At 45.1% G+C, this 11,432-nt stretch overlaps 1 protein-coding gene across 1 annotated transcript; it reads left to right on the top strand.

Annotated features, from left to right (window-relative positions):
- Nucleotides 1–1,622: 1,622 nt before the first annotated feature.
- LOC144689112 (relaxin-3-like) lies at nt 1,623–6,147 on the top strand. Its single transcript, XM_078556255.1, has 2 exons — nt 1,623–1,827; nt 5,837–6,147. The coding sequence occupies exons 1-2, from the start codon at nt 1,623–1,625 to the stop codon at nt 6,145–6,147; spliced, it is 516 nt and encodes a 171-aa protein (XP_078412381.1).
- The last annotated feature ends 5,285 nt before the right edge of the window (nt 6,148–11,432 follow it).

Here is an 11,432-nt window from a genome sequence, read left to right on the forward strand (position 1 = left end):
GTGAACAGAGACACGTGTAAACTGGATTGCCAAAGAGCGCCACTCTCACCGTTTGTGAGCATCATGCCCAGTGTGTCAGCCTTGGCTCAGTGGGTAACACTCAAGCCTCTGAATCAGGTGATTGAAGGTTTGAGTCCCACTCCAGAAACTTGACAACAAAACCTAGGTTGATGTTTGCTATGCAGCATGAACTACCACTAAGGGTGGCATTTTCTGGCCCCAACACAACAGCTCTCCAAATTTTTCTGTCCCACCCACAATAATGTCCATCAGTGTTGGGGCCAGAAAATCCCACCCTAAGTCTTCACTCTTCACCCTTCATTCGTCACACCTGTGTTTGCTGATCTACATCGGATGCAGTTAAGCAATGCCTTGATTTTTAAAATGTTCATGTTTATTTTTAAATCCCTCCATGGTCTCAACCCACCATCTCCCTGTAACCTCCTCCAGACCTGCAACCACCTCAGTATCTGCACTCCTTCAATTCCGGCTTCTTGTGCATCGCTGATTTTAATCACTCCACCATCAGTGTCCCTGCTTTCAGCTGCCTGGGACAGAACCTCTGGAATGTTCCATCCCTAAACTTCTCCGTGTCTTTCTTTTCCTTGAAGGTGCCTTTTTAAAATCTTTCTCTTTGACCAAGATTTCGATCATCCACACTAATATTGTCCTGTGTGGCTTGGCGTCAAATTTTGTTTCATAATCTCCCCCCGTGAAACGCCTTGGAGTGTTTTATCATGTTAAAGGTGCTATATAGATGCAAGTTATTGTTGTTGTTGCTGTTTTTTTAGATGAAATATCAAGCTGTGGCTCAGTCTGCGGATTTAAAAAGATCCCATGGCACTATTTTATTGAAAAGCTGGGGAGTTCTCCATGGAGTTCCTGACCAACATTTATCCTTCAACAAACACCTAAAAAAAGAGCTTACTTATTCATTACCATTGGTTCTGGGAGCTTGCTGTGCGCAAATTGGGTGCTGAGCTTTCTACATTACAACAGTGACTAGGCTTGGAAGAAGCACTTCATGGGTTGGAGAAAGTTATGGGACCTCCTGAGATCGCGAAAGGCCATCCGAGGTTAATGGTCTGGCCCTAACACAGCCCCGGGCAGTTCACAATGGTCACCCTGAGTGTATCGTACATTTTCAGGGGGCGCTTTACATCCCCCTCCCCCTCCCCCTCCCCACCCCCTGCTCTCCACACTGAGCAACCCCACGTTTCCGAAACTCCGCAATAATTAGCTTTGTAAAAATATGATGCCTTGGCCAGCTTGTTTAAATACAAAGTTAAAATTCTGCTGAGCAAGCAAAAAAATTTCAAGGATGCCCTGCTGAATCCTTGCCTGCTCCCTCCGATACTGCACACGCACGCGAGCAGCGCCAAGGCTACGAAGGTCAGGCAATCATTCACCTCAGCTCCTGGGCGAAGAGCCAACCGAGCTCCAGCGCTGATAACGGGCGATTATAAGAGGACAAGCGACAAAGCGGGAGCAGATCAGAGCAGTTGCCATCCTAGCAGCACAGCTTCGAAAGCTCCTGAGCTCAAGCCGCTGCTCTGAGCCCAGCCTCGCCGCTGTTCTTCAGCTTGCCCGGTCCCTTTTCTTCACCCTGAGACAGAAGAAGAATGAAGCACCTCTCTCGTCTGTCTGCCGGCGGGCTTGTGATTGCCGCCGTCGCCACGCTTCTCCTGGGGGTCAGGTCCCAGCCCACGGAATCAGCTACCAGGCTGTGCGGCCGTGACTTTGTCAGGGCAGTCATCATTTCGTGTGGGGGTTCCAGGTGGAAGCGGTATTCCCCTGAAGAAAACGACGAGAGGAGCAGCTTGTACAGTGAGTAGCGGGGCCTAGGGCTTGGGTGTCAGAGCTCATTTGAGAGGTTGAGCGGCAATCTTAGCCTCCATTTCACAGTTCACTCACAGAGAAATCAAAACGAGGGAGCTCATTTTTAGGGTGAAGGAGCAGGAGGGAGGGGGGGACAAACTCAATGCCTTCCACAATTACAACAATTACAGAGCACTGGTGACTGCACCTATAGCGCTGCACGGTTTTGGTCACCTCACTTAAGGGGGAACATACTTACATTGGAAGCAGTTCGGAGAAGGTTCACGAGGTTGAGTCCTGGGAGGAAGGGCTTGTCTTATGAGGAAAAGTTGGGCAGGTTGGGCCTTTACTCAGTGGAGTTTAGAAGAATGAGAGGTAATCTAATTGAAACGTGTAAAATTCTGAAGGGGCTTGACAGGGTAGATACTGAGAGGATGTTTCCTCTCGAGGGGGAATCTAGAACTAGAGGACGCAGTTTCAAAGTAAGGGGTCACCTATTTAAGACGGAGACGAGGAGGAAACTTCTCCTCTCAGAGGGCCATTAGCCTGTGGAATTCTCTTCCCCAGCCAGCAGTGGAGGCTGGGTCATTGAATATACCCTAGGCTGAGTTAGATAGATTTTTGATTGAGAAGGATGTCAAGGGTTATGGGGGACAGGCAGGAAAGTGAAGTTAAGGCCACAGTTATATCAGCAATGGTCTCATTGAATGGCAGAGGAGGCTCGAGGCTCTGAATGGCCTATCCCTGCTTCTATTTCTTATGTTCCTATCACAGTGACTGCACTTCAAACAGTACTTAATTGGCTGCAGAGTGCTTAGGAACGTTCTGAGGTTGTGAAAGGCGCTATAAAAATGCAAGTCATTTTATTCCTTTCCATGATGATAGGTGCATGCTGCCTATGCTGGACACTGTTCATTCTTGTGGATATTGCTGGCAAGGTTGTGTGGTGTGGGGGGTTGGAGGTGCAAAGGGTATGCAGCTGATCACTACAATGTTGCTGCAACTGAACACTGAGCGCATTGTGCGCAGGGATGTGCAAGTGTTGGAAAGTTTGCAGAGAAGCAACCAGCTCAAGGGGGCAGGAAGTGAATGTTGGGCTAAAGCGATTGTGAAGGAAGATTTAAAAATACCCAGTCTCTACAGCCTAGAGAAAGAACATGGCTAGAGAAAGCCTGGTTAAAGCTGATCAAATATTAAAGAGTATGAAGGAGGTGAAGTTGGAATGTATGATATTTAAAGTCAAGTGTGAGGTGCTACATTTTGGTAGGGAGATTAAGGAAGACGTTTAGTGCTTTTTAAAAAAAATTTGTTCATGGGATGTGGGCATCACTGGCCTAGCCAGTGTTTATTGCCTATCCCTAATTGCCCTTGTTCAGAGGACATTTAAGAGTTAACCACATTGCTATGGGCCTGGAGTCACATATAGGCCAGGCCAGGTAAGGACAGCAGATTTCCTTCCCTAAAGGACATTAGTGAACCAGACGGGTTTTTACAACAATCGGCAATGGTTTTATGGTCATCATCTGACATTGTGGTATGATAAGAGTTTAAATGGGGTAGAGGATTAGAGGGATCTGTGCATTTGGGCCCAAGAGTAAAAAAAAATGGTGATACAGGTTAACAGGATCAAAAAAATAATCACTGGGGTTCATTATTACAGGGATAGAATTGAAAAGCAGAGACATTGCATGAAATATGTACAGAACACATGGTTAGACCACACTTGGAGTACAGTGTGCTGTACTAACCTCCTCATTATGAAAGGATATAAAGGCTTTGGAGATGGTGCAGGTAAGATTCATAAGGATGATAGCAAAACTGAGAGGACATGCTTATCAGGAAAGGCTTATCAAGCATGGGCTCTTTTCTCTAGAAAAGAGAAGACTGAGAGATAACAATCTTTAAGATTATGAAAGGGGTGTGATAGGGTAATCATACAGAAGACATCTTCACTTGTGTGTGAGGGGAACTGAACTAGGTACCAACACTATAAGACAGTCGCTAATAAATCTAATAGGGAATTCAGGAGAAACTTCTTTAGCAAGAGAATGGTGAAAATGTGGAATTCGCTACCGCAGGGAGTGGATGATGTGAATAGAATAGATATATTTAAGGGGAAGCTGGACACACACGAGGACGAAATGAATAGAAGGATGTGGTGATAGATGAAATAGGGTGGGAGGGAGCTGGTGTGGAGTACAAACATTGACATGGAGCAGATGGGCCAAATAGCCTTCTCCTGTGTTATAAACACCACAAATTTTCACAGGCAAATTCGACAAGTGAGCCAATGTAACCTCAGCCCAGCCCTGGAATAACATCTTTATGTTATTTGCCGATTGGACTGTGAGGCTAGAAAATCTGTGGTTGTGAAGAACTCAAAACATTCATGCAACATTCCTTAACCTTTCAGTTTAACTAATTCAGCTAAAGCGGCTAAAAAGTACGAAAATCCTACTTTGTAATAGGCTGCATCTGAAAAAAAAAACCCTGACAGATATCCAGTTATGAGCAAATGAGAACAGTGTGTCCCAGTTTAATAGCAGCTCCTCAGAAACCTGAGAACTAACAGATAATTGTGTCACCTCTACATGAATGAATGGAAATTCAGTCATGTTCGTTACATTCTCAGTACAGCTATTTCCATCATGGGTTTGAGTTGTGAATTGCTGAGGCACCTAAATATTCAACTTATTTTTCTCTTAATGATTTGTCTTCTCCACTGTTTTATCCAATATTCTAGCCAATCAGATCTGTAGGTGCTGGTCAGATAAATTGATGAAGCTGCTTAAGTCGATGAGGATGAATGAGTATAAACACACAGTATTAAAAAAAAAAGCAGATTCAGTTCACAGAGCAAATAAGGGAAAATGGCTTCAGAATTTAACACTCCTAAAATCAAGTAAATTATACAATGAAACAACTAGTAACTGAAAACTGTTGCTTTTTTTTTGTGGTGAAGCTGTGAGTTCATCAAGCTGTACGATGTTGCTCTTTAGGAGCGCAATCCTTTCCAATTACAGTCAGCTTGAGTTTGATACAGAGTAAAGCTCCCCCTACGCTGTCCCCATCAAACACTCCCAGGACAGGTATAGCACGGGGTTAGATACAGAGTAAAGCCCCCTCTACACTGTCCCCATCAAACACTCCCAGGGCAGGTACAGCACGGGGTTAGATACAGAGTAAAGCTCCCCCTACGCTGTCCCCATCAAACACTCCCAGGACAGGTATAGCACGGGGTAAGATACAGAGTAAAGCTCCCTCTACCCTGTCCCCATCAAACACTCCCAGGGCAGGTACAGCATGGGGTTAGATACAGAGTAAAGGTCTACCTCACCACCATCTCCCTTGACTCCTCTAGTGTTGCTAAATTATCAGACAGCTTATCCAACATCCAGTACAGGATGAGCAGAAATTTCCTCCAATTATGTATTTGGAAGACTGAACCCTTTGTCTTAACTCACACCAAGTCCTGTTTCCCTATCACCCCTTTACTCGCTGAACCACATTGGTTCCTGGTCAACACTGATTTTAAAATTCTCATACTTGTTTTCAAATCACTCCGTGGTCTCACCCCTCCCTATCTCTGCAATCTCTTCCAACCCTCACAACCCCCTGAGATCTCTGTGCTCCTCCAATTCTGGCCTCTTGCAAATCCCTGATTTTAATTTCTCCGCGTTTGGTGGCCATGCCTTCAGTTGCCTGGCCCAAGCTCTGGAATTACCTGCCTGCATCTCCCCACCTTGTTTTCCTACTTTAAGACACTCCTTAAAACCTACCTCTTTGACCAAGTTTATGGTCACTTGTCCTAATATCTCCTTATGTGCTTTGGTGTCATATCATGTTTTATAATCACTCCTGTCAAGAGCCATGGGATGTTTCATTATATTGAAGGAGCTACCCTAATGAAAGCTATTGTTACTAATAGTTCTAACCACTCGATTCAGGTGATATCATTGCAAAACCTTTCTTGCACCTACTCTAGTGCATAATATGTTTGCTTGCTTTTACATTAAAGGTGCCCTGTTGGACTCACTGGATGAGAGCCCATTGAGATCACTGACCGAGGAGCCTGAGACCGAAGAGGTGGAAGACACAGAACCCGAGACTCCGGTTGGGGAGAGTGAGACACCTCTTCCTCACTTGGAAGGTCACAGAGCCTCTGCGGGGTCAAGTGAGGATTCGAATGAGGAACAAGGAAGAAGGTTAGCTTCAGCATTCCTTGTCCCTTTGGAAGAAAAGTCTTCGCGATCCAAGCGCAGTGCAGGACTGGGCAAGACTTGTTGCAAGCGAGGTTGCACCAGGAGTGAAATCATCAAGCTTTGTTAATTGACTGACCTTCTGAGACAATATTAGTTTTGGAGCCTGATTTCCGGACTCCTTTGCTGTCCTGTCTCATGTTAACACCCCAAGTTTACCCTCGTACAACCCTCGCTTGCCAATATGCATCTCCTTCCAACCAAGAGTCTGGCATTCTCTGGAATATACGGCTTTGCCATCAACGCCAGTCTGATTAGTTGTCAGGATTGTCAGTTGCATTGGGTGAACAAGGGTGTCAGGTGCCATGCACACTTTACCCTCTAACACCTCTGGTAAAATAGGCAGCTTAAACCCACCAATCTCAAGGCAAATCCATCTCCGAACATTAATGGAACCTACAGCACAGAAACAGGCCATTCAGCCCAATTGGCCTGTGCTAGTGTCTATGCTCCACACGAGCCTCCCCCACCCCTTGTGTAGTGGTAATGTCACTGGACTAGTAATCCATAGCCCCAGGCTAATGCTCAGGGGAAGTGGGTTCAAATCCCACCATAGCAGCTGTTGGAATTTAAATTCAATTAATAAATAATTCAATTAATTATAAATGGAATATAAAGTTATTCTCAGTAATGGTAGCCATGAAACTATCATCGATTGTTATAAAAACCCATCTGGTTCACTAATGTCCTTTAGAAGGAAATCTGTCGTCTTTACCCGGTCTGGCCTACCTGTCACTCCAGCAATGTGGTTCACTGTTAACTGCCCTCTAAAATGGCCTAGCAAGGCACTCAGTTCAAGGGCAATTAAGGATGGGCAACAAATACTGGCCTAGTCAGTGATACCCATGTCCTATGAAAGAATACATTTTAAAAAAGCATTGAGTTCCCTTACCCAATGGGGTGGCAACAGGTCCCTTCTGGAAATGGCCTATAACTAACAAAGGGAAATGAGATGGGAGGAGGTGGTGATAAATTTCTTTTGGATAGGATTTTTCAAGAATGGTCATAGCTTTGTATTTGTTGGGGGGCGGGGAGAGCAGGGGAAAGAGGTTAGAATTTCTCTGATCCAGAATGAGTACTAACAACGTGAATATTCTGACTGTTCTTCTGAAAGCACAAACACGACATATACTGGAGGCATTTCCATTGCTAGAGCTTTCTAAAATCAGGTTCAGCCATTACCATCTGGCTTCAGGTAACTTAGTCCCACCAAATGATTAATGCCTCTCAACCACACCCACCCAATCTGTCGACACATCATTCAAAACAGCCAAAACAACTTTCACTTAATATGTGACAGAAAAAGGTCCCAAGACACAACACTGAGGCATAAGGAAGAGAGAAATAGGCGTGAAGCCAAAGAAAGAGAAAGTTTTAGGAAGATTAACCCAAAAACCTGGCCAAAGAAGTTGGTTTTAAGTAGAATCCTCAAGGAGAAGAGAGAGAGGTAAGGGGTGGAGGAATTTAGGGAGAGAATTGCAATGTGTGTAACTAGGGTAGTCATGAATGACTGAAGTCCAGTGACTGTTGTTCTGTAGGCAGGAAAGTTCCTTCCATTCCCTTTTTTCAATTTTCGCCCCTCCTTTTTCCCTCGAATGCATGGACCCCTCTGTGGGATCCAGAGACCAGGCTCACTAACACATCACCCAAGCAGGCTCTTCCTCATGACTGCGTATGTTAACAAACTAGATTTCTGCTCAAACCTGTCCTCAGCAGACAAGAGTACGTCCCATGTGGGAGTCACAGGGAAGTCTACCAGAGATGGGAATTGAGGTTGATTCCATCCACCAGCCCCCTGCACTCCCAAACTCCTTCTTCACCTACGAGGATAAAAATCAACCAAACCTCTTGCAAACCTGATCTTATTGCCCAGGTGGGGATAAACCTCTGCTGGTCTAACCGAGCTAGAATGTGACAAGTTTACAAGTCACAGTAAGGCATTAGCAATTAGCAATTTTCTTAAAAAAAGTAAAGTTCAAATATATGAAATTATTTACAGAATAACAGGCCGATTGTAATGATTGAGCAGGAGCCCCTGAGTGGGTGATTTATCTGGATAATGCAGAACCCATGTCAAAGGCTGGGCCTCGTGCCCAGGAGGTCCCCTGGTCTTTCCTGCCATCTGATTGCTGGGTGGGAGCAGGGAATTCCAAAACAGGAAGCTGCAGTCAGTTAATGGGGTAGAGTGGAGTGGGGTGGGGGCAGGGGCGGCGGTGGGGTGGGGGATGGCAGCTGGTTAGAGATTGTCAGGAGTGACGGGGAGGATGTAAGGGTAGCTCAAGGATGGCATCTCTTTGGCCCTGATTTCCCCCTCATTGGCAGGTCTGTCCTGAGTATGCGGAAGGAGTGGGTGTCGAGAGGGGTTGTAATCCATTACTGCCCCCTTACTCGGGCCTGTGAGCAGTTTGTGGTCTTGATCTGCATGTTTAAAGAAAGAGCCAACTGCCTCGCCCACTCAGCAGAGTGGGGTATCAGCCGGACATGGCAGGAAGGCAGAGGGATCAGAGAGCTGGGAACGCATGTGACTGCTCTCATTTTAACTGTCTCCCACTTTCCCCCTTGATTTCCACCAGGTGAAGCGGGGGGGTGGTGGGGGGGGGGTGTGGGGGAGGGGGGTGTTGGTGGGGGTTGAAATCGGGCCAGTATTTGTAAACATATTTTGAATCCCCAGCTAGCCTTTGCAAAGATCAGGGGGCATTTTTTTTTAAATCAAGTTTTACAAATGAAGAGACGTCAAAAATTGATTGGAGAATCACTGGCATCGATCCAGTGTCTTATCTTGTCATCTGAAGGTTCTAAAGTGCGACATACAATGAATTTTTAAAAAAACAGTACATTGGTGGCTTTGTGAGCAAATTAATGCAAAAAGGAGTGTTGAACCTTTCCCGCAAGGGTAAAGTGATGCTTATGAAATTTCTTTCTGTGCTTTAACTGTGCTGAGCTGATTGCGCGTCATGTTACAAATGCTAAACAGAGAGAGGATTAAGCTTTGAGCCATCGTAGCCGTTTAACCATGTTTTTACTTCTCCTCTTCCACATTCTCTTCCTGCGTCTCTTTCCGAATGAATAAATTATGCTGATTAAATTAAGCCACTTATTCTGACATCACCTGTTTTGGTTGGTCCAATTTCAATAATCCACCATTGCAATTAATCTTTGTAAATTTCGGATGGTGTGTGTTTACAGCTTTGCTGGATTTTCATGGGTGAAAACATCTGTGTGTGTGATATTTTGATTCTTCAACGAATAAGAATCAGAGCCTTGGGTCTTCTCTCTCAAATGTTTCAAGCTGGAATTGTGTGTTTTTTTCTATTGAGGTAGAAAGTCAGGGAGAAGGGAGCCTGTTTTCTGTCCTGAGTTTTATTCTGTCATTTTTCTGTTGGGGTTCAGTTTCCATGGACACTGCCACATGTGGGGGCTCAAATTCCACTGGCACAGGCACATGCTGGGGTTGTTATCCCATTGCCACATGTTGGGGTTCAGTTCCCATGGACACTGACACGTGTCAGGGTTCAGATTTCATTGCTGCTGACACATGCCTCACCTACAGGTTGAGTAACCCAAATTTCTCCAGCCTTTCCTTGCAACTGAGACCGGAGACTTGATGGAACAGACTGAATGGTGCGGTCACATTACTATTTAACTCCTTTCTGCCTTTGCCTGGGCACCGGTCCCACTCCTTCTCCACATTTTGTTTTCTGCCTTGTGCCTCTCTGCAGCCAGCTCTTTGCTCCCCTGCAATGTGAAAGGGATTCAGTGTTTCACTCATAGAGTGTGCAATCCCTGTGATCTTTGCAGTTCAAGGGCCAGCACCTGAGCCTTCTTGAAATGCACCCAAATTATTAGAGGCTGTGCCAAGGCGCAGACTCAGAGCGATCGTCTGTCACCAGAGTGTGTTTAATTTTCGAGGGAGAGATCAGACTCCAGGCACTGTAATGTAATGTATTTATATCATGTTTATATATTTTTTTTAAATGGCAATTTGCATTTGAAAGCCCTTTTTTTGTATTTATGAATGATTTCTCAGTTGGTTGATTTGTTTTTTCTTCCAATAAAATCAATCTGAAATGAGCAAATATTTATCACAAGAACCTGTGTTATTATTCTGAGCGAATTTTGCACTCGTTGGTATTACATTATGCAATGTCAGAATCGACAGCAGAAACTCGCTCCAAACTTTGTTTGGCATTTCAAGAATTCAAAAGGTTTTATCTCTGTGGACTGGTTCACTGAGGGCCCCAGGTAAAGGATTACAAAGCACCAACTTTGACTGGTAATATCGAGTGTTCCTCTAACTCCCACATCAAGGGTAACCACAAACTAACAGGCGGTGAGAGAGAATGGGGGAAGGGAGAGGAGGGTGCAAGGTGGGAGAGTGTGGGAGGGGAGAGTGAAGGGGAGAGAGGAGAGAGAGAGGGGGGAGGAGAGGAATGGGGTGAGAGAAGAAAGTTAGAAGAAGGTTGGAGAGGGGAAGGAGAGACAGGGGAAGAGAAATAATGGGAAGGGAGCAAGAGGAGAGAGAGAGAGAGAGAGCAAGGAGGGTGAGAGATGAGAGGGCAGATGGAGAGAGGAGAGAGATGGGGAGAGGGGTGAAAGAAGGGGGGAAAAAGAAGGGTGAGAGGAGGGGAGAAAGAGAGGAGGGAGAGAGAAGGGGGAGAGGTGCCTGAGAAAGTGAGAAAAAAGGGAGGGTGAGAAGAGAGAGAATGGTAGAGAGGAGAGAAGGATGTGAGAGAGAGAAGAAAGTGGTGAAGGCATGAACAGAAAGAGTAAAAGGAGGGGGTGAGAGAGGGAAGTGCTAGGGAGAAGAGGAAAGGAGAGGACAGAGAGAGGGGATGGAAATGATAGAGAGAGGGAGAGGTAAGGACAAACAAGGGGATTGGATGGAGAGAAGGTGAGAGAAAGGGGTGTAATTACATTGTGAAAACTTTACAGGGATCCATGCTCTTACTATATATATATTAATGAACTAGACTGTGGTGTTCAGGGCATGATTTCAAAATTTGCAGATGATATGAAGATTGAAAATGTTCTTAACTGTGACGAGGATAGCCTTGAACTTCAAAAGGACATAGACATGTTGGTGGATTGCGCAGACAAATTGCAGATGAAGTTCAATGCAGAGAAGTGTGAGGTGATTCATTTTAGCAAGAAGGATATGGAGAGACTGTATAAAATAAATGGAGAGTCTCTAAAGAAGGCGCAGGGACAGAGGGAGCTAGGTGTGTATGTATATAAGTTATTAAAGGTGACAGAGCATCTTGAGAGAGCAGTTAATAAAGCATATAGTATTTTAGGCTTTATTATTAGGAGCATTGAGCACAAGAGTAAGGAGGTCATGTTGAACTTGTATAAGAC

This window comes from Cetorhinus maximus, chromosome 13 (assembly GCF_964194155.1).
Source record: "Cetorhinus maximus chromosome 13, sCetMax3.hap1.1, whole genome shotgun sequence".
Taxonomy (NCBI): domain Eukaryota; kingdom Metazoa; phylum Chordata; class Chondrichthyes; order Lamniformes; family Cetorhinidae; genus Cetorhinus; species Cetorhinus maximus.

Coding starts and splice junctions, on each gene's coding strand:
- LOC144689112 (XM_078556255.1), top strand. CDS start 1,623: ATGAAGCACCTCTCTCGTCTGTCTGCCGGCGGGCTTGTGATTGCCGCC. Junction 1,828..5,836: donor CGAGAGGAGCAGCTTGTACA/GTGAGTAGCGGG, acceptor TTTACATTAAAG/GTGCCCTGTTGGACTCACTG.